Below are 23,177 nucleotides of genomic sequence, written 5' to 3'. Positions count from 1 at the left end.
AGTGGTTCATCATGTGGTTGAGGATGGAAGTTACTGCTGGTTTGGTGCTGTTTTGGATTTATTAAGTGTGTGTTTGGGTCTATTTTGCTGGAAGGTGAAAGCAACAGGGGCACCGTGAGGAGAGGTTTGTTGTCTGGAGAACTGTGTGTGTGTGTGGAGGCTGGGAATTATTCTGTACACGAGAGATCTTGTAGTCACATGGTGATTAGAGGCCTGTTTGCCTGAGGCTGAGAAATGTACTATATCGACGGAGTCATTTCATCAATTCCGCCCCGGCCTAATGGCCAATTTAGCCAGCAGACGACAGGCGTTGAGGCACTACACACCTTGTTAACGTTTGAAGAGTCGCCTGAACATTGAGATTGCAGGCCTCCCAAGTGGCGCAGCAGTCTAAGGCACTGCAGTGCTTGAGGCGTCACTACACCTCGACCGGTAGACCCACGAGGTGACTCACAATCTGTCCAGGTTAGGGGAGGTTTTGGCCAGCCGGGATGTCCGCGTCCCATCGCGCTCCAGCAACACCTGTGGCGGGCCGTGCGCATGCATGCTGACACGGTCTCAAGGTATATGGTATTTCGTCCGACGCATTGACTGGCTTCCGGGATAAGCGAGCAGTATGACTTGGCAGTGTCGTGTTTCGGAGGACACATGGCTCGACTTTAGCTTCTCCATAGTTCGTACAGGATTTGCAGCGATGGGACGAGACTGTATCTACCAATTTGGACATCACAAAATTGGGGAGAAAAAACATTAAGATTGAGACTCCTCATGAATACGGTTTCTCTCTCTCGCTCTTATTTCTGACTTAATGACTTGGTTCATTGGTATTGAGCTATTCTCACTTGGTACAGATTATCTCCTGCCTACAGCAGACTGGTTATGTGGGGGTTGGAGCATTCAGTCCTGTGATCTGGTCTGAGGAAGTGTCCAGTGCAGAGGCCTATAAAAGTAGCCAAGTGTACTGCACATCCAGGTTAGTGAAGTCCCTTACCCTCAGGTTTACTAGGTCACTGTTTGACTCTTAATTGCCCTACACTCAAGTGTAGTGCCTTACATTTTAGTGTCCTTATCTTCCACCTCCCAAGGCTCCTGCCTTACCCCACGTCACTGTCTAGGCCTGTGTCCTGTCTTCTACTGGTTGTCTCGTTGATCCTCTCCTCCAATCCACTTTTAAGAGAGGTGAGGAAGCAAGGATTTGACCGCTAGTAATGTTTCCAGACACTGTCTATATTTACTGCCCTGATTTTACTTACTGCCTCATTGGCTCCCTTCTGTTTGTTCTTAACTGACTTGCCTAGGTTAATCATATATATATATATATATATATATATATATATATATATATATATACACACATACACACACACACACAGTGCATTGCGAAAGTATTCGGCCCCCTTGAACTTTGCGACCTTTTGCAACATTTCAGGCTTCAAACATAAAGATATAAAACTGTATTTTTTTGTGAAGAATCAACAACAAGTGGGACACAATCATGAAGTGGAACGACATTTATTGGATATTTCAAACTTTTTTAAGAAATCAAAAACTGAAAAATTGGGCGTGCAAAATTATTCAGCCCCCTTAAGTTAATACTTTGTAGCGCCACCTTTTGCTGCGATTACAGCTGTAAGTCGCTTGGGGTATGTCTCTATCAGTTTTGCACATCGAGAGACTGAAATGTTTTCCCATTCCTCCTTGCAAAACAGCTCGAGCTCAGTGAGGTTGGATGGAGAGCATTTGTGAACAGCAGTTTTCAGTTCTTTCCACAGATTCTCGATTGGATTCAGGTCTGGATTTTGACTTGGCCATTCTAACACCTGGATATGTTTATTTTTGAACCATTCCATTGTAGATTTTGCTTTATGTTTTGGATCATTGTCTTGTTGGAAGACAAATCTCCGTCCCAGTCTCAGGTCTTTTGCAGACTCCATCAGATTTTCTTCCAGAATGGTCTTGTATTTGGCTCCATCCATCTTCCCATCAATTTTAACCATCTTCCCTGTCCCTGCTGAAGAAAAGCAGGCCCAAACCATGATGCTGCCACCACCATGTTTGACAGTGGGGATGGTGTGCTCAGCTGTGTTGCTTTTACGCCAAACATAACGTTTTGCATTGTTGCCAAAAAGTTCAATTTTGGTTTCATCTGACCAGAGCACCTTCTTCCACATGTTTGGTGTGTCTCCCAGGTGGCTTGTGGCAAACTTTAAACAACACTTTTTATGGATATCTTTAAGAAATGGCTTTCTTCTTGCCACTCTTCCATAAAGGCCAGATTTGTGAAATATACGACTGATTGTTGTCCTATGGACAGAGTCTCCCACCTCAGCTGTAGATCTCTGCAGTTCATCCAGAGTGATCATGGGTTGCATCTCTGATCAGTCTTCTCCTTGTATGAGCTGAAAGTTTAGAGGGACGGCCAGGTCTTGGTAGATTTGCAGTGGTCTGATACTCCTTCCATTTCAATATTATCGCTTGCACAGTGCTCCTTGGGATGTTTAAAGCTTGGGAAATCTTTTTGTATCCAAATCCGGCTTTAAACTTCTTCACAACAGTATCTCGGACCTGCCTGGTGTGTTCCTTGTTCTTCATGATGCTCTCTGCGCTTTTAACGGACCTCTGAGACTATCACAGTGCAGGTGCATTTATACGGAGTCTTGATTACACACAGGTGGATTGTATTTATCATCATTAGTCATTTAGGTCAACATTGGATCATTCAGAGATCCTCACTGAACTTCTGGAGAGAGTTTGCTGCACTGAAAGTAAAGGGGCTGAATAATTTTGCACGCCCAATTTTTCAGTTTTTGATTTGTTAAAAAAGTTTGAAATATCCAATAAATGTCGTTCCACTTCATGATTGTGTCCCACTTGTTGTTGATTCTTCACAAAAAAATACAGTTTTATATCTTTATGTTTGAAGCCTGAAATGTGGAAAAAGGTCGCAAAGTTCAAGGGGGCCGAATACTTTCGCAAGGCACTGTATATATATATATATATATATATATGATTAACCTAGGCAAGTCAGTTAAGAACAAATTCTTATTTACAATGACAGCCTACCCAGGATGATGCTGGGCCAATTGTGCACAACCATATGGGACTCCAAATCACGGTTGGTTGTGATACAGGTTGGAATCGAACCAGGGTCTGTAGTGACGCCTCTAGCGATGCAGTGCCTTTAGACCGCTGCACCACTCGACCTTCCTGATGCAACAAAAGTGCAGAGATGAGGTGCTGTCGTTTTATTTAGAGATACTAATAAAAGATCCTGGACATGTCATGATGCCAATTGGCTCAGAGTGCTTTTGATTGTTCATTCCTGTTGATGGAGCCACCAATGAGATTGTTTCTGTTACCCATGGGGCAGGGTGGGGAACCTGATCAGACCAGTTTGGGCTTACCTACTTGCTCGCCCAGGTAACCAGAGCCTTCAGCCTGGATACCTTTTTAATATTTAAACAGGGCTAAGCCCGAACAACTGAAATGTTCTGTGGACCTGGAGAAAATGCCTTGGGTTTTAACCAACTGTATGATCCTAGCACCACAAAGATAGTCTAGCACTCACTGTATATTATGTTGATAACCCACGTCACCCCATTGTGGATTTCATTCGAGAGCATTATTTGTCCATGTACCCCAAGCCCTTTTATAAATTGTATAGGAGGTTCTCGTCTCGTGCACTCGTTCTACCCATGTGTAGCATCAACCTGCCACAGTCAGTTCCCAGGTGCTACTCAAACCTGTTTTTCTGGGCTTTGTTGTTGCCAGTATAGTGCTATTGTCTGGTGACAAGTATCATTATCTGTAATCTATCCATTAATTTGCCTAACTGTTGGCTGATGGGATGGATGTGTGGCTCTGGCAAGGCAGGCACAGGGATTTTGAGTTTACTAAGGAACAGTATGAGAAGGAATAGACAAGGAGTTGTGAAAGAGGAGACACCTGCTGACCTTTCAACTTGACTGACCTCTGTTAATAGCACCTGGGTGTGTGTACTCAACCCAAGTGGATTACGCCTCTAGAATACACCTTGAGCTTCCAGTAAAACAACTCCTGCAAAGTCTGACAGGACTTGGAACAAGCGGCTTTGTCTACTGGGGCCAGGTTTCAAATACTTCACTATCTGGATCCAACTTGTGGCAATGCATCTACTGACCCCCAGAGCAGTGCTAGGGTATGATGCCTTTCTGACCTTCTGTGATCCAGCTCTATAGGGAACTAGCCATTCTGCTCTCAGCTGGGTGCATATCTGAAGGAGCTGGATTACAGTAGAAGCTGTGGGTAAGGGGGTGCTATTGTACTCTTTAGTCTCCTTTTGTATATGAGATGGCAAGTCATTTGGACGAATGGCCTCATTGACCAACCCTGCTGGCAACTCCCTTTTGATCTTTGTCGTGAAGTGATGAAAAGTAGCACCAATCTGTCAAGATAGCTGTTTGTGATGGCGTGTTACTATTTTATAGCTAGCGTCCTGCAAGGTTTTTCTGTTTCATCTTTTTTCATGTAGTGTGTATGCACATAGTTTGATTCGTAATGTTTCTACCATTCCTCTTCCTCTGCTAAATGTTTTCTGTTGCACTGACTGCTTTCTTTCATCTCTCCACCTTGTCCCCCCCCTCTCCCCCACCCTGCCTTCATCTTTAGCCATCTCTTTCCCTCATCTCTCCACCTTGTCCCCCCCCTCCCCTGCCTTCCTCATCTTTAGCCATCTCTTTCTCTCTCATCTCTCCACCTTGTCCCCCCCTCTCCCCCACCATGCCTTCCATCTTTAGCCATCTCTTTCCCTCATCTCTCCACCTTGTCCCCCCCCCTCCCCTGCCTTCCTCATCTTTAGCCATCTCTTTCCCTCATCTCTCCACCTTGTCTCCCCCCCCCTCTCCCCCACCCTGCCTTCCTCTTTAGCCATCTCTTTCCCCCATCTCTCCACCTTGTCCCCCCCTCTCCCCCACCCTGCCTTCCTCATCTTTAGCCATCTCTTTCTCTCTCATCTCTCCACCTTGTCCCCCCCTCCCCTGCCTTCCTCATCTTTAGCCATCTCTTTCTCTCTCATCTCTCCACCTTGTCCCCCCCTCTCCCCCACCAATGCCTTCATCTTTAGCCATCTCTTTCCCTCATCTCTCCACCTTGTCCCCCCCCTCCCCTGCCTTCCTCATCTTTAGCCATCTCTTTCCCTCATCTCTCCACCTTGTCCCCCCTCTCCCCCACCCTGCCTTCCTCATCTTTAGCCATCTCTTTCCCTCATCTCTCCACCTTGTCCTCCCCCTCTCCCCCACCCTGCCTTCATCTTTAGCCATCTCTTTCCCTCATCTCTCCACCTTGTCCCCCCCTCCCCTGCCTTCATCTTTAGCCATCTCTTTCCCTCATCTCTCCACCTTGTCCCCCCCTCCCCTGCCTTCCTCATCTTTAGCCATCTCTTTCCCTCATCTCTCCACCTTGTCCCCCCCCACCCTGCCTTCATCTTTAGCCATCTCTTTCCCTCATCTCTCCACCTTGTCCCCCCTCTCCCCCACCCTGCCTTCCTCATCTTTAGCCATCTCTTTCCCTCATCTCTCCACCTTGTCCCCCCCACCCTGCCTTCCTCATCTTTAGCCATCTCTTTCCCTCATCTCTCCACCTTCTCCCCCCCTCCCCTGCCTTCCTCATCTTTAGCTATCTTTTTCCCTCATCTCTCCACCTTGTCCCCCCTCTCCCCCACCATGCCTTCATCTTTAGCCATCTCTTTCCCTCATCTCTCCACCTTGTCCCCCCCCCCCTGCCTTCATCTTTAGCCATCTCTTTCCCTCATCTCTCCACCTTGTCCCCCCCCACCCTGCCTTCCTCATCTTTAGCCATCTCTTTCCCTCATCTCTCCACCTTGTCCCCCCCTCCCCTGCCTTCATCTTTAGCCATCTCTTTCCCTCATCTCTCCACCTTGTCCCCCCTCTCCCCCACCCTGCCTTCCTCATCTTTAGCCATCTCTTTCCCTCATCTCTCCACCTTGTCCCCCCTCTCCCCCACCCTGCCTTCCTCATCTTTAGCCATCTCTTTCCCTCATCTCTCCACCTTGTCCCCCCTCTCCCCCACCCTGCCTTCCTCATCTTTAGCCATCTCTTTCCCTCATCTCTCCACCTTGTCCCCCATCTCCCCTGCCTTCATCTTTAGCCATCTCTTTCCCTCATCTCTCCACCTTGTCCCCCCCTCTCCACCACCCTGCCTTCCTCTTTAGCCATCTCTTTCCCCCATCTCTCCACCTTGTCCCCCCTCTCCCCCACCCTGCCTTCCTCATCTTTAGCCATCTCTTTCTCTCTCATCTCTCCACCTTGTCCCCCCTCGCTCTTCATGTTAATGATCAATGCTCCCTTCTGTGTGGTGCTGTGTTTGACAGTTGTGTGACAGGTTGTTACTAGCTAGTTGACTGAGTCATACATGGTTAACTGTATTTTGTCAACGTTGTGTGGTGAGGGTTGAAATGGACTGTAATGTAGACACACAGTGGGGTTTAAGAGGTTTCCAGCCCGTGCTCTCTGCTGGCCTCGGGACTCCTCTGCTCTGACGAAGGGAGCTCTTTAGTCTCACACAGAGGTCAAATACGTAGCGATGCTGTCATAAATAGAAGCCCATGTGAAAACAAGGCAATGGAACAGACACATCCTAATGTACTCATACGCAGAAGCTGCATTAGGATTTTTATACAGTATGCATTTCAATTTATTAGCTTGTGGTTGTAGAATCTGTGTGGGGTTAGACTTGACTCTGCTTTCTACAGCTTGTGTGATTAAGCCTCCCCAGATTGAGGAAAGGGCATGGTGAGAGGAATGCCACTCGAAAGTGTGTGGGAGTAGAGATGGTGGGAAGGCTCTCATGTCTCTCATGGGAGAAACATGAGAGGGAAAGGGGATGGATAGGCACTGAGAAGGGTAGCGAAGAGGCGGGCATGGTTGCAAAGCTGAACAGCGAGATGGTTCGACGGTAGAGGGTTGAAATGTTAACATGAACAAGTATGTCTTCATGCTCTCTCCATACTTGGAAGGTGATGTCTGTGAGAGGAGTAAGATGACACAGCTCTCCCACCATCATTCTGCCCTCTGTCCCTCCCTCTTTCTCCCCCAGTTTCCCTATTCAGTCTCACCTACTGAAGTAACACTACAGTGCTCTCACTCACATGAGGCTGTCTCTGCAGCAACCAGCGAAGTACATTCCAGCCAGGGAGGCTTTCAGCTCTGAGTGGCATGTCTCTTCTAGGAGGTTTGGTCAGTGGCATGTCTCTTCTAGGAGGTTTGGTCAGAGAGCAGGATCGACATGCCATTCTTTTTCTAGCTCCACTTGAAGCACAGAGCAAGCGAGACTGGATTGTTTTGTAGTCTTTGGGAAATAATTTCTGTGGCCTCGTGCTTAGCCCCCTTCCTCGCTCTTTCCTTCTGTCTTCCCCTCCCTCTCTCCTTCCAGCGGCTGTTTTCCTGTCGTATCTGAGAACTGACTGAGGCTAGACTGTTTATCTATCCTATTTCTCTCTCTCTCTCGGTCTTCCTCGCTCAATCCACTGTGTTCTGGCCATAGTTGAACAAGGCATTCAGGAAAAGTCTGAGATTCCCTCTCTCCTCCTAGTGTTTGCGTACACATTGCCTTGAGTCGTGAGAAAGCTAAATGCTGAGACCAGCTTGACTTTGGATATCGTTTCACATGGTAAGAAGTTTCTCTGTTTTTCTCCATGTTCCCTCTCTTGCTCTCTGTCTCTCGTTCGTTTGTTACTCTTGTGTTCAAGCTGCGTTGTGCTAAAGAGACTGAAGGGAGCGTTGTGGTATCATTCCACAGCTGTTTGGCTAACACACACACACAAAGAGAGAATGCACTTCCTCTAGGGTTGGGATGAGAGATGATTAGCTGTTAAGATGTGCTGTTACACAAGTCTGGAGAGTGATTAAGTCACTGTCTTTTTCTGTCCTGTGAGACGATGTGCTCTGCTTTTAACTGTAAAGCAAACTCGCTATCAAGATGTTATACTCCAATTCTTAAAGTATTGGATTTCACCATGGCTCTCACTGTAACCGTATCCTATGGTTTGTCATACTTGCGCTGCGGCAGTGTACTATTATTCAGTCTCGCAGTAAATCCCTCAGTGTTGTATTTAAGTTACTGTTAGAGCAAGTCATCTTTGAGTTAGGTTGAGTGTTTACGACTAGGGATGTGCTTGCCCTATCACCTAACAGTTCAGTCACACCTCTGTCTGCTAGTCCTGGCTCAGATGGACTGGAACACTGAAATAGCCCAGACTCCACCCACCTTGTATCAATGGCGTTATTCTCATGCTCTCACATTAATAAACAGTGTAACCCCTCATCTTCCAATACGCAACATATCACTCTGGTGTTTTCCCCTCTGCTCAATAGTCATTTCTAGAGAGGTTGGGCTCCAGGAGAGTTGTATTGATCCCCCAGCCAGCCAATGGCCCGTGACACAACACAATGTTATGGGAATCCATTTATATACTGAGGTAGGACGGTGTGACGGACATCTGCTCTTCCACAAAGCACATGAGGTGGTGGGGAGGAACACGGGATGAGGAAGCACCACTGTCTTGGCAATAAGGGACAGAACATCACAGAGAGGAGAACTAAGGGGAGACGGAGGAGCAATAAGGGACGGCACGTCACAGAGAGAGGAGAACTAAGGGGGGACGGAGGAGCAATAAGGGACGGCACGTCAGAGAGGAGAACTAAGGGGAGACGGAGGAGCAATGAGGGACGGCACGTCACAGAGAGGAGAACTAAGGGGAGACGGAGGAGCAATAAGGGACGGCACGTCACAGAGAGAGGAGAACTAAGGGGAGACGGAGGAGCAATAAGGGACGGCACGTCACTGAGAGAGAGGAGAACTAAGGGGAGACGGAGGAGCAATAAGGGACGGCACGTCACTGAGAGAGAGGAGAACTAAGGGGAGACGGAGGAGCAATAAGGGACGGCACGTCACTGAGAGAGAGGAGAACTAAGGGGAGACGGAGGAGCAATAAGGGACGGCACGTCACTGAGAGAGAGGAGAACTAAGGGGAGACGGAGGAGCAATAAGGGACAGCGCGTCACAGAGAGAGGAGAACTAAGGGGAGACGGAGGAGCAATAAGGGACGGCACGTCACTGAGAGAGGAGAACTAAGGTGAGACGGAGGAGCAATAAGGGACGGCACGTCACTGAGAGAACTAAGGGGAGACGGAGGAGCAATAAGGGACGGCACGTCACTGAGAGGAGAACTAAGGGGAGACGGAGGAGCAATAAGGGACGGCACGTCACTGAGAGAGAGGAGAACTAAGGGGAGACGGAGGAGCAATAAGGGACGGCACGTCACTGAGAGAGGAGAACTAAGGGGAGACGGAGAAGCAATAAGGGACAGCACGTCAGAGAGAGGAGAACTAAGGGGAGACGGAGGAGCAATAAGGGACGGCACGTCAGAGAGAGGAGAACTAAGGGGAGACGGAGGAGCAATAAGGGACGGCACGTCGCTGAGAGAGAGAAGAACTAAGGGGAGACGGAGGAGCAATAAGGGACGGCACGTCGCTGAGAGAGGAGAACTAAGGGGAGACGGAGGAGCAATAAGGGACGGCACGTCACAGAGAGAGGAGAACTAAGGGGAGACGGAGGAGCAATAAGGGACGGCACGTCACAGAGAGGAGAACTAAGGGGAGACGGAGGGTAGAATGTCAAATTCTTTTGGAATAAGAGAATCTGCTATTTAAAAGCTCTACAACTCACTGTGTGCGTGTGCAAAACTATATCTGTTCTTGTCCGTTTTCTGTGTATATGTCGGTTCAAAGCTGCTGTCACTCATTTGATCTTGATATAATGTGTTTTCAAGTTATGAATGAGTCTGTGTGGGCTTGTATTGTCTGGCCAGTCTCTGTTGTAATATGCTGACAACAACACTGCCAACGCCAGCCTGCTAGCAGTGGCCTCCATGCCAGCTGCTCTCACCTATACTAACGGAGAGGTCTGCTAGAATAACTAGAGATGTTCCTATTCCACTCCTTTACCTGTCATCTACCTCCTTTCCTCTGTTCATCACTCCATATTTCCTCCCTTAAGGCACGGACACACCGGTAGCGTTTGCCGACAGAGTACTTAGCACCTCCTGAAGAGAGTGTGAGCCATAATTTGCAAACCATGTAGAATCACACTACAATGTTTGGTGTTGACCCCCACCGATGGGGTGATTCCTAAAACACATTGCGCCGAACAAATGGTGTAGCGGTCTGAGGCACTGCATCTCAGTGCTAGACGTGTCACTACAAACCCTGGTTAGATTCCAGGCTGTATCACAACTGACCATGATTGGGAGTCCCGTTGGTCAGCACACAATTGACCGGGGTAGGCCATCATTGTAAATAATAATTTGTTCTTAACTGACTTGCCTAGTTAAATAAAATACTAATAATGAACGACAGATTGACATTCGTCACGGTGTTTGCGCTCCCTTAGACCCATCTCCTCTTGTGGGCTCGCATCTCCCTTTCACTCTCTTCCACTCATCTCCTGTCATATCTCTCCCACATTTAGTCTCCTCCACAACTATATTGAAGAGGAGATAGAGGTTAGTATAAACACCAGATGGTTTGGGGGGGGATGGGGGGTGGTCAAGAGTGCACACACACAGAGATTGGACTTCACACACGAGGGCACATGTGACTGCAGACATCTTGGTAATGAAGTTGAGGTCAGCAGGAGAGTAATTGTCACTCTGTCCATTATGCACCATTTGATTTCTCTCTTTCCTCTCTTCCCTCTTTAGTTTGTCATCTAATTGTCTGCTCTGGTGTTTTCCCTGTAGGCGTCATTTGATGACGAGTACCTTCCCTCAGACTAGACACACCACTCATTACAAAAGATGGGCTAGCTCAGTCAGCAAACAAGTGTCTGTCTGTTTCATACACACAGAGGAAGAGTGACTGTGTCTGATGGCGCAGCGCTGTGATCAGTAAGTCTGTGGGCCTCATTACATTGTGATAAATAGCACCCTTCATTCCAGCACAAATGGCACCATGAGTCATTTATAGACTGATAAATGAATAAATATGTAAATGGAAGATGTGTAGCTTTTATTTGGGTAGAGCCTGCACAATGTAAATGATGTCTGGAACACACACAGCCATGCACACACAGGCACGTACGTCCTACTTCACACAGACAATAGTTTGTCAGCGTTTGTTATGTGGTTGAAATCTGGAGCTGGCTAGCCACCTCTGCCTCACCACCTCTGTCTCCCCCTGGTGTTTGGGTTCAGAGTGTGACTGACTCCCTCCATTGTGTCTCTGCAGAAGCTCTGCTCTCACAGGGAGGTGCAGGGTGACAGTTAAGGGTTCTCTCTCTGTTCTCTGGAAGCAGAGTAGGTCTTGTCATAAACAGGGAGGGCGTGTTTTTGGAACAGAAAATTTGGAACAGCTGGGCCCAGGGCTTGGTAACAGGGATGCACAGGGGTGTCTGTGGGTTTATGGGAAATGTAGTGGCAGGATGACTGTGCCGGAGATGATAATGTAAAATCTGTCACGGTAACTGACTGTCTTTGTTGTGGAATGATTTCTCAAATCTTTTTGGTCTTGTTTAGTCTCCACTCCTTCTGAAAGGGCCCTCATAAAATCTGCAGTCTCGTTTGGTGCATAGTTTGTGAAAGTTCATGTCGGGTTTGACACATGCACACGCAGAGTCTGTAGGGGTGGTGCCCTTGGCGTGTGAGGCTGGTAACTGAGGAGGAATGTCTTCAAGTCTTTTGAGTGAGTCAGTAGAAGAGTTCATCCTCCCTTTTTGTTGCTCAGATGTTCTCCCCCTCTTCTTCCAGAGAGCTGTTAGGAACTACAGAGCAGCCTGAGGCTTTTTCAGACTGATACATCTCTTTCTCTTGTGCTTCCTCTCCTCCCCCTTTCTCTGCTCTTTTGACTGTTTTTATTCTGGGTGAAGGAAGCCAGCTGCATTAGCCTGTCTGTTTTGAGAGTTGAATTTCGATATGTAAGAAAAGGGCCTTCATTGTTGTGTTGTCTTGCCATTGCCGCTGTGTGTAACAGGAGTTTGGGAAAGTGAGAATATGTCATGATAAAGTCAACTAATGTTTTCTTCTGTGTGTCTCCTGTAGGAGTGAGGATCCTCTGACAGTGGACTGCATTTCTCCTGTAGGAGTGAGGATCCTCTGACAGTGGACTGCGTTTCTCCTGTAGGAGTGAGGTTCCTCTGACAGTGGACTGCGTGTCTCCTGTAGGAGCGAGGTTCCTCTGACAGTGGACTGAGTGTCTCCTGTAGGAGCGAGGTTCCTCTGACAGTGGACTGAGTGTCTCCTGTAGGAGCGAGTTTCCTCTGACAGTGGACTGAGTGTCTCCTGTAGGAGCGAGGTTCCTCTGACAGTGGACTGAGTGTCTCCTGTAGGAGCGAGGTTCCTCTGACAGTGGACTGAGTGTCTCCTGTAGGAGCGAGGTTCCTCTGACAGTGGACTGAGTGTCTCCTGTAGGAGCGAGGTTCCTCTGACAGTGGACTGAGTGTCTCCTGTAGGAGCGAGGTTCCTCTGACAGTGGACTGAGTGTCTCCTGTAGGAGCGAGGTTCCTCTGACAGTGGACTGAGTGTCTCCTGTAGGAGCGAGGTTCCTCTGACAGTGGACTGAGTGTCTCCTGTAGGAGCGAGGTTCCTCTGACAGTGGACTGAGTGTCTCCTGTAGGAGCGAGGTTCCTCTGACAGTGGGCTGAGTGTGCTCTCAGCGGCTCTCAGCCAGGGACGACTGCCCTTCTGGCCACAGCGCCCATGAGGTAACGGCGAGAAGTCCCATACCACCCTCGCTCTGCCCTCCACCCCATCTCCTTCTATCCCTCTCCAGCGATGGGTCAGAAGATCTCGGGCAGCATCAAGTCGGTTGACGCACGGGGCGATCCCTCCTATCGGCCTGTCCGCCGTGAGCTGCGGGGTCCAGACTTCTGCCGGCCTCCTCGTCTTGACCTACTTTTGGACATGCCCCCTGCGACCTCTGACCTGCAGCTCCACCATGCCTGGAACCCAGAGGACCGCTCACTCAACGTCTTTGTCAAGGAGGACGACAAGCTGACCTTCCACCGCCACCCGGTGGCCCAGAGCACCGACTGCATCCGCGGCCAGGTGGGCTACACACGGGGGCTCCATGTCTGGCGGATCCACTGGCCGGCGAGACAACGAGGAACACACGCTGTTGTAGGGGTGGGCACGGCTGACGCTCTTCTACACTCTGTGGGTTACACAGCCCTGGTGGGTTCGGACTGTGAGTCGTGGGGCTGGGACTTGGGCCGGAACAGACTCTACCACGACAGTAAGAACCAGCCAGCCTCCACCTCGGCACCAACATACCCGTGTTTCCTGGAGGCAGACGAGTCGTTTGTTCTGCCAGATGCCCTGCTGGTGGTGCTGGACATGGACGAGGGCACGCTTAGCTTCATGGTGGACGGCCAGTACCTGGGCGTGGCCTTCAGAGGGTTAAAGGGCAGGAGGCTGTACCCCATTGTCAGCGCCGTGTGGGGACACTGTGAGGTCTCCATCTTCTACGTCAATGGACTCGATCGTAAGTCAATGGCATTGTGGCTTGACAGTGGGAAACATCTGTCTACCCCTCGCTCTTTCTGTCTACCCCCTCTCGCTCTCTTTCTGTCTACCCCCTCTCGCTCTCTTTCTGTCTACCCCCTCTCGCTCTCTTTCTGTCTACCCCCTCTCGCTCTCTTTCTGTCTACCCCCTCTCGCTCTCTTTCTGTCTACCCCCCTCTCGCTCTCTTTCTGTCTACCCCCCTCTCGCTCTCTTTCTGTCTACCCCCCTCTCGCTCTCTTTCTGTCTACCCCCCTCTCGCTCTCTTTCTGTCTACCCCCCTCTCGCTCTCTTTCTGTCTACCCCCCTCTCGCTCTCTTTCTGTCTACCCCCCTCTCGCTCTCTTTCTGTCTACCCCCCTCTCGCTCTCTTTCTGTCTACCCCCCCTCTCGCTCTCTTTCTGTCTACCCCCCCTCTCGCTCTCTTTCTGTCTACCCCCCCTCTCGCTCTCTTTCTGTCTACCCCCCTCTCGCTCTCTTTCTGTCTACCCCCCCTCTCGCTCTCTTTCTGTCTACCCCCCCTCTCGCTCTCTTTCTGTCTACCCCCCCTCTCGCTCTCTTTCTGTCTACCCCCCTCTCGCTCTCTTTCTGTCTACCCCCCTCTCGCTCTCTTTCTGTCTACCCCCCTCTCGCTCTCTTTCTGTCTACCCCCCTCTCGCTCTTTCTGTCTACCCCCCTCTCGCTCTCTTTCTGTCTACCCCCCTCTCGCTCTCTTTCTGTCTACCCCCCTCTCGCTCTCTTTCTGTCTACCCCCCTCTCGCTCTCTTTCTGTCTACCCCCCTCTCGCTCTCTTTCTGTCTACCCCCCTCTCGCTCTCTTTCTGTCTACCCCCCTCTCGCTCTTTCTGTCTACCCCCCTCTCGCTCTCTTTCTGTCTACCCCCCTCTCGCTCTCTTTCTGTCTACCCCCCTCTCGCTCTCTTTCTGTCTACCCCCTTCTCGCTCTCTTTCTGTCTACCCCCTTCTCGCTCTCTTTCTGTCTACCCCCCTCTCGCTCTCTTTCTGTCTACCTCGCTCTGTCTACATTATATTGGGAGGTTCTGTAATCTGTGGTTTTGTATACCTCGGACCAGGCTATTCTCTAATACTGAAGCTCAAAGAAACTCTAGTACCAGAAGGTCAATGGTGCATTATGTCTTAACGGTGCTCACTTTACTCTCTCTGTGCTTTTATTGTTTTCTAAACAAGAGCCAATGTCCAAAGCCAGTGACTCATACAACCATACTCTCTCAATGAATAGTCGGAGAGCTCGCTTTGAACTGCTTACTGTGTAGATGAGGGCAGTAGGAAATGTTGAGCTCCACAATGATATTGTGTTTGGAGCCAGGGTTTATTTTCGAAGTGCTAAGGCAATTGCGCTGTCCTGGGGGAGATTTCTGCTGAATCTACCTGTGCAGAGCACAGTGTGACATAGCCCTGAATGTGACTGGGAGGAGGGATGGATGGAGAGTAAGAGGGCGAGTGATTAATTGTAATGAAAAGCACTAAGTTTAATGTACTATCTCAAAGCGCTTTAAGCAACAAGCACTTTTTTTTTCTTCTTCCAAAAACAAATAGTTAATGGATAATTATGGCAGGAATGGTAGTGCATTAGGAATGGTAGTGCATTAGGAATGGTAGTGCATTAGGAATGGTAGTGCATTAGGAATGGTAGTGCATTAGGAATGGTAGTGCATTAGGAATGGTAGTGCATTAGGAATGGTAGTGCATTAGGAATGGTACCGCATTAGGAATGGTACCGCATTAGGAATGGTACCGCATTAGGAATGGTACCGCATTAGGAATGGTACCGCATTAGGAATGGTAGTGCATTAGGAATGGTGGTGCATTAGGAATGGTAGTGCATTAGGAATGGTAGTGCATTAGGAATGGTAGTGCATTAGGAATGGTACCGCATCAGGAATGGTAGTGCATTAGGAATGGTAGTGCATTAGGAATGGTAGTGCATTAGGAATGGTAGTGCATTAGGAATGGTACCGCATTAGGAATGGTAGTGCATTAGGAATGGTACCGCATTAGGAATGGTACCGCATTAGGAATGGTACCGCATTAGGAATGGTAGTGCATTAGGAATGGTAGTGCATTAGGAATGGTAGTGCATTAGGAATGGTAGTGCATTAGGAATGGTAGTGCATTAGGAATGGTAGTGCATTAGGAATGGTAGTGCATTAGGAATGGTAGTGCATTAGGAATGGTACCGCATTAGGAATGGTACCGCATTAGGAATGGTACCGCATTAGGAATGGTACCGCATTAGGAATGGTACCGCATTAGGAATGGTACCGCATTAGGAATGGTACCGCATCAGGAATGGTACCGCATCAGGAATGGTACCGCATCAGGAATGGTACCGCATTAGGAATGGTACCGCATTAGGAATGGTACCGCATTAGGAATGGTACCGCATTAGGAATGGTACCGCATTAGGAATGGTACCGCATTAGGAATGGTACCGCATTAGGAATGGTACCGCATTAGGAATGGTACCGCATTAGGAATGGTAGTGCATTAGGAATGGTGGTGCATTAGGAATGGTAGTGCATTAGGAATGGTAGTGCATTAGGAATGGTACCGCATCAGGAATGGTAGTGCATTAGGAATGGTAGTGCATTAGGAATGGTAGTGCATTAGGAATGGTAGTGCATTAGGAATGGTAGTGCATTAGGAATGGTACCGCATTAGGAATGGTACCGCATTAGGAATGGTAGTGCATTAGGAATGGTACCGCATTAGGAATGGTACCGCATTAGGAATGGTACCGCATTAGGAATGGTACCGCATTAGGAATGGTAGTGCATTAGGAATGGTAGTGCATTAGGAATGGTAGTGCATTAGGAATGGTAGTGCATTAGGAATGGTACCGCATTAGGAATGGTACCGCATTAGGAATGGTAGTGCATTTATGAATGGTAGTGCATTAGGAATGGTAGTGCATTAGGAATGGTAGTGCATTAGGAATGGTACCGCATTAGGAATGGTACCGCATTAGGAATGGTACCGCATTAGGAATGGTACCGCATTAGGAATGGTACCGCATTAGGAATGGTACCGCATTAGGAATGGTACCGCATTAGGAATGGTACCGCATTAGGAATGGTACCGCATTAGGAATGGTACCGCATTAGGAATGGTACCGCATTAGGAATGGTAGTGCATTAGGAATGGTAGTGCATTAGGAATGGTAGTGCATTAGGAATGGTAGTGCATTAGGAATGGTACCGCATTAGGAATGGTAGTGCATTTATGAATGGTAGTGCATTAGGAATGGTAGTGCATTAGGAATGGTAGTGCATTAGGAATGGTACCGCATTAGGAATGGTACCGCATTAGGAATGGTACCGCATTAGGAATGGTACCGCATTAGGAATGGTAGTGCATTAGGAATGGTAGTGCATTAGGAATGGTAGTGCATTAGGAATGGTAGTGCATTAGGAATGGTACCGCATTAGGAATGGTACCGCATTAGGAATGGTACCGCATTAGGAATGGTACCGCATTAGGAATGGTACCGCATTAGGAATGGTACCGCATTAGGAATGGTACCGCATTAGGAATGGTAGTGCATTAGGAATGGTAGCGCATTAGGAATGGTAGCGCATTAGGAATGGTAGCGCATTAGGAATGGTAGTGCATTAGGAATGGTACCGCATTAGGAATGGTAGTGCATTAGGAATGGTACCGCATAAGGAATGGTACCGCATTAGGAATGGTACCGCATTAGGAATGGTACCGCATCAGGAATGGTAGTGCATCAGGAATGGTAGTGCATCAGGAATGGTAGTGCATCAGGAATGGTAGTGCATCAGGAATGGTAGTGCATCAGGAATGGTAGTGCATTAGGAATGGTAGTGCATTAGGAATGGTAGTGCATTAGGAATGGTAGTGCATTAGGAATGGTAGTGCATTAGGAATGGTAGTGCATTAGGAATGGTAGTGCATTAGGAATGGTAGTGCATTAGGAATGGTAGTGCATTAGGAATGGTAGTGCATTAGGAATGGTACCGCATTAGGAATGGTACCGCATTAGGAATGGTACCGCATTAGGAATGGTACCGCATTAGGAATGGTACCGCATCAGGAATGGTACCGCATCAGGAATGGTACCGCATTAGGAATGGTAGTGCATCAGGAATGGTACCGCATTAGGAATGGTAGTGCATCAGGAATGGTACCGCATTAGGAATGGTAGTGCATCAGGAATGGTACCGCATTAGGAATGGTAGTGCATTAGGAATGGTACCGCATTAGGAATGGTAGTGCATTAGGAATGGTACCGCATCAGGAATGGTAGTGCATCAGGAATGGTAGTGCATCAGGAATGGTAGTGCATCAGGAATGGTAGTGCATTAGGAATGGTACCGCATTAGGAATGGTACCGCATTAGGAATGGTAGTGCATCAGGAATGGTAGTGCATTAGGAATGGTACCGCATTAGGAATGGTACCGCATCAGGAATGGTACCGCATCAGGAATGGTACCGCATTAGGAATGGTACCGCATTAGGAATGGTAGTGCATTAGGAATGGTAGTGCATTAGGAATGGTACCGCATTAGGAATGGTACCGCATTAGGAATGGTACCGCATTAGGAATGGTACCGCATTAGGAATGGTACCGCATCAGGAATGGTACCGCATCAGGAATGGTACCGCATTAGGAATGGTAGTGCATCAGGAATGGTACCGCATTAGGAATGGTACCGCATTAGGAATGGTACCGCATTAGGAATGGTAGTGCATTAGGAATGGTACCGCATTAGGAATGGTAGTGCATTAGGAATGGTACCGCATTAGGAATGGTAGTGCATTAGGAATGGTACCGCATCAGGAATGGTAGTGCATCAGGAATGGTAGTGCATCAGGAATGGTAGTGCATCAGGAATGGTAGTGCATCAGGAATGGTAGTGCATCAGGAATGGTAGTGCATTAGGAATGGTACCGCATCAGGAATGGTAGTGCATCAGGAATGGTAGTGCATCAGGAATGGTAGTGCATCAGGAATGGTAGTGCATCAGGAATGGTAGTGCATCAGGAATGGTAGTGCATTAGGAATGGTACCGCATTAGGAATGGTACCGCATTAGGAATGGTAGTGCATCAGGAATGGTAGTGCATTAGGAATGGTACCGCATTAGGAATGGTACCGCATCAGGAATGGTACCGCATCAGGAATGGTACCGCATTAGGAATGGTACCGCATTAGGAATGGTAGTGCATTAGGAATGGTAGTGCATTAGGAATGGTACCGCATTAGGAATGGTACCGCATTAGGAATGGTACCGCATTAGGAATGGTACCGCATTAGGAATGGTACCGCATCAGGAATGGTACCGCATCAGGAATGGTACCGCATTAGGAATGGTAGTGCATCAGGAATGGTACCGCATTAGGAATGGTACCGCATTAGGAATGGTACCGCATTAGGAATGGTAGTGCATTAGGAATGGTACCGCATTAGGAATGGTAGTGCATTAGGAATGGTACCGCATTAGGAATGGTAGTGCATTAGGAATGGTACCGCATCAGGAATGGTAGTGCATCAGGAATGGTAGTGCATCAGGAATGGTAGTGCATCAGGAATGGTAGTGCATTAGGAATGGTACCGCATTAGGAATGGTACCGCATTAGGAATGGTACCGCATTAGGAATGGTACCGCATTAGGAATGGTACCGCATTAGGAATGGTAGTGCATCAGGAATGGTAGTGCATCAGGAATGGTAGTGCATTAGGAATGGTACCGCATCAGGAATGGTACCGCATTAGGAATGGTACCGCATTAGGAATGGTACCGCATTAGGAATGGTAGTGCATCAGGAATGTTAGTGCATCAGGAATGTTAGTGCATCAGGAATGGTAGTGCATCAGGAATGGTAGTGCATCAGGAATGGTAGTGCATCAGGAATGGTAGTGCATCAGGAATGGTAGTGCATTAGGAATGGTAGTGCATTATGAATGGTAGTGCATTATGAATGGTAGTGCATTAGGAATGGTACCGCATTAGGAATGGTACCGCATTAGGAATGGTACCGCATTAGGAATGGTACCGCATTAGGAATGGTACCGCATTAGGAATGGTACCGCATTAGGAATGGTACCGCATTAGGAATGGTACCGCATTAGGAATGGTACCGCATTAGGAATGGTAGTGCATTAGGAATGGTAGTGCATTAGGAATGGTACCGCATTAGGAATGGTAGTGCATTAGGAATGGTACCGCATTAGGAATGGTAGTGCATTAGGAATGGTACCGCATTAGGAATGGTAGTGCATTAGGAATGGTACCGCATTAGGAATGGTACCGCATTAGGAATGGTACCGCATTAGGAATGGTAGCGCATTAGGAATGGTAGCGCATTAGGAATGGTAGCGCATTAGGAATGGTACCGCATTAGGAATGGTACCGCATTAGGAATGGTACCGCATTAGGAATGGTACCGCATTAGGAATGGTACCGCATTAGGAATGGTACCGCATTAGGAATGGTACCGCATCAGGAATGGTAGTGCATCAGGAATGGTAGTGCATCAGGAATGGCAGTGCATTAGGAATGGTACCGCATTAGGAATGGTACCGCATTAGGAATGGTACCGCATCAGGAATGGTACCGCATCAGGAATGGTACCGCATCAGGAATGGTACCGCATCAGGAATGGTAGTGCAGGAATGGTTTGAGCAGTCAGTGTCAGGAGGAAGGCTAGAGTAGAGGTAGTTCACAGATGAAACAGAGGGGGGTCACATGCAAGGGATTTCAGACTGATTCAGAGCTGTTTATCAGGGCGCCGTCACTGAAGCAGCGCTTCTCATTAGTATTCTCTGAAGTATTCACCCACCACTGGGGAAGCCACAACAGCATCAGAGAAGCACACTGCACATCAGTCCAGAATAGTCCTCCCTGAAGCTAACCACTGGAGAAAGCTGCTCAAAAAGATTGAATGAGAAAAAGATTTAGGATTTAATCATCTGTCTGTCAGTCGTGTGTTCTGGACATAATAGACTGGAGATGAGGCTGTGTGTTGAGCAGAAAGAATAAGTGACTGTTTCCTCACTAGGTTAGTCCCAGAGACACTCAGTCTGAATAAGGCTTTAGTAGTGACAGTCAGAACATGACTAGAGATGTTGTAAACCAGTGGTGGCCTACCCTCTACCTGCAGACCTACTGGATACTGAGATTCTACCAATCAGCTACTCATCAAGACCTGGATTAGCTGTGTTCGAGCAAGGCAGGAGCTATAACACACAGTAGCTCTCCAGGAGAGTTGGCCACTGTCAATCTACAACCTCCAGTACACTAATCATGTCAGTACAGAGAGACTGGCTGATGGATGGTGTTTTATACTGCAGACTGGCCTGGTTGACTGTATACAGTACTGTGTGTAGTAACTGGCTCTGCTACAGTGGAGAGAGAGAGTGGGAGGGCCTGTTGGTGTTCCTCTGTCTGGCCCTGCTCTGATCTATAAACACGTATGTGTTTACCCATAGGAAGCTGTCTGGGTCTTTATGGGTAGGTGTGTCTCTGTCTGGCCCTGCTCTGATCTATAAACACGTATGTGTTTACCCATAGGAAGCTGTCTGGGTCTTTATGGGTAGGTGTGTCTCTGTGTGTGGGTGTCTAAGTATAGCAGACATGAATGTCACCTACTGTGGGAGTCATTTAGGACCGTTGATTGACTGGATTGTGTAACACTATCACCCTTCCCCACTGTATATGTTACAGAAAGACCCAAAGCAGGACGAGGGCTCTTAGACGGTCAGACAAGAACTACATGTCCATGGCTGTAAGCCAGGTGTTTTTGTGTGTGAGTTCACGGAAGGGAGCCAGGAGTGTTGGAATTCTGGAGGCAGTCCTAGTGTGCCTCGGAGCTCAACGTCTGGCCTTGCGAAGGGAGGTGTGTGTTTATTGTGCCACATACAGTCACCCTCTGTTGAATGGTTTTCTCTATCTCACAGACATACACACTGGGCTGTTTGTGTAGAACGTGTGACTTTAATGCATTCATCTAGAGCCCATTGGAACACAAGGCCTATTCTTTATCAACTGGTTTACTTTCAAGAGGATATTTTCCATACGTACATTTTCAATACATGCACACATTTGTTTACATCCCTGTTAGTGATCATTTCTCCTTTTCCAAGATAATCCATCCACCTGACAAGTGTGGCATATCAACAAGCTGATTAAACGGCATGATCATTACACAGGTGCACCTTGTGCCGGGAACAATAAAAGACCACTCTAAAATGTACAGTTTTGTCACACAAGTTGAGGGAGCGCGCAATTGGCATGCTGACTGCAGGAATGTCCACCAGAGCTGTTGCCAGTGAATTTAATGTTAATTGCTCCATTTAAGTTGCCTCAAACATTGTTTGAGAGAATTTGGCAGTACATCCAACTGGCCTCACAACCGCAGACCCACGTGTGTATGGCGTTGTGTGGGCAAGCAGTTTGTTGATATAGTGAACAGTGCCCCGTGGTGGTGAGGTTATGGTATGGGCAGGCATAAGCTATGGACAATGATCACAAATGCATTTTATCAATGACAATGTGAATGCGCAAATACTGTGACGTGATCCTGAGGCAAATCCTGTGACGTGATCCACCAAATCTGTCGTTCTGCCCCTGAACCCACGGTTCCTAGGCTGTCATTGAAAATAAGAATGTGTTCTTAACTGACTTGCCTAGTTAAATAAAGGTCAAATAAAAACATGTCAGAGAAGCTAATGGAAGCAGCTCATGTCACAGCTCTGTAGCCTCATCATGTTATGTTAGTCTTCTATAGACATTATGCAGGTCCTCTGAGTGTTCTCTGCAGTGATGTTACGAGAATGTATTCCTTCTGCTGGAGTTCTCTTGGGACTGGATTGGCTGAAACAGCATTTTAGCCGGGGGTATATCAGACAATATACCACTGGTCTGACACAAAAATACTTATTTACTGTTCTATTTATCTTAGTAACCAGTTTATAATAGAAATAAGGCACCTGGGGTGTGTGATGCGTGCCGTGCCTGAGAACAACCCTTAACACACCCCCCCTTGCCTTGTTGCTTAATTATGCTGTGGAAATGGGGAAACATTCCCCTGTAACTCACAGGAAAATGCAGACCATGTATTAGTATGCATTGGCTCGTGTTCCCAAAGGTATCTTTTCCATGTTTGTTTTAGACTCACCGTGGTAAAGGAGTCTTCTCTTTCAATAAAATAAATTGTCCCTTAACACACAGTTAATGCATTTCTCTGATCCTCTATTTGTCACGAACACTTAGTTTCTTCTCTGCACGACTTTCACACTGATAGAAGCTTTATTGATTTCTTTAGTGTTTCTGTTCCCCAAAGCCTGTAAATACACAACAATAGAGTGGGGATGAGGCTGTACTGCTAGCTCTTTTCTTATGGCACTGTTCTTCCCATAAGATGGTACTACACAAAACACAACAATACAGGCAAGCTGCCAGCAGCCGAACTCATTCACTGCTAAACAAGAGAATAAGGAGGCAATCACTTTGCAAAACCTCCGTTGGAAATTAACACCATTTCACGCTGGCTCTTTCTTTCTCTCGCTCTGTCACTCACTCCCGCTCTTTCATTTATGCTGAAATCCCTGCTTCAATATTTACACTTCTAATCATGGCAGGG

General features: G+C 47.8%; 1 protein-coding gene across 3 annotated transcripts in view; it reads left to right on the top strand.

Annotated features, from left to right (window-relative positions):
• LOC110504119 (SPRY domain-containing SOCS box protein 4) overlaps positions 1-23,177 on the top strand; it is a 53,809-nt gene that overhangs the window by 19,557 nt on the left and 11,075 nt on the right. Inside the window, exons 2-3 of one of the 3 annotated variants that reach the window (XM_036962015.1) lie at positions 12,092-12,631; positions 12,673-13,532. In XM_036962015.1, coding sequence (XP_036817910.1) covers positions 12,824-13,532 — 709 coding nt within the window. In that variant the 5' untranslated portion in view covers positions 12,092-12,631; positions 12,673-12,823. Of the gene's footprint in view, positions 1-12,091; positions 13,533-23,177 lie in introns of all 3 variants that reach the window. The other 2 variants (XM_021582951.2, XM_036962017.1) reach the window with 2 other exon arrangements.

Source organism: Oncorhynchus mykiss, chromosome 24, assembly GCF_013265735.2.
Source record: "Oncorhynchus mykiss isolate Arlee chromosome 24, USDA_OmykA_1.1, whole genome shotgun sequence".
Taxonomy (NCBI): Eukaryota; Metazoa; Chordata; class Actinopteri; order Salmoniformes; family Salmonidae; genus Oncorhynchus; species Oncorhynchus mykiss.
The sequence above is the reverse complement of the archived record's forward strand: the minus strand, read 5'-3'. Positions and strand labels throughout refer to the sequence as shown.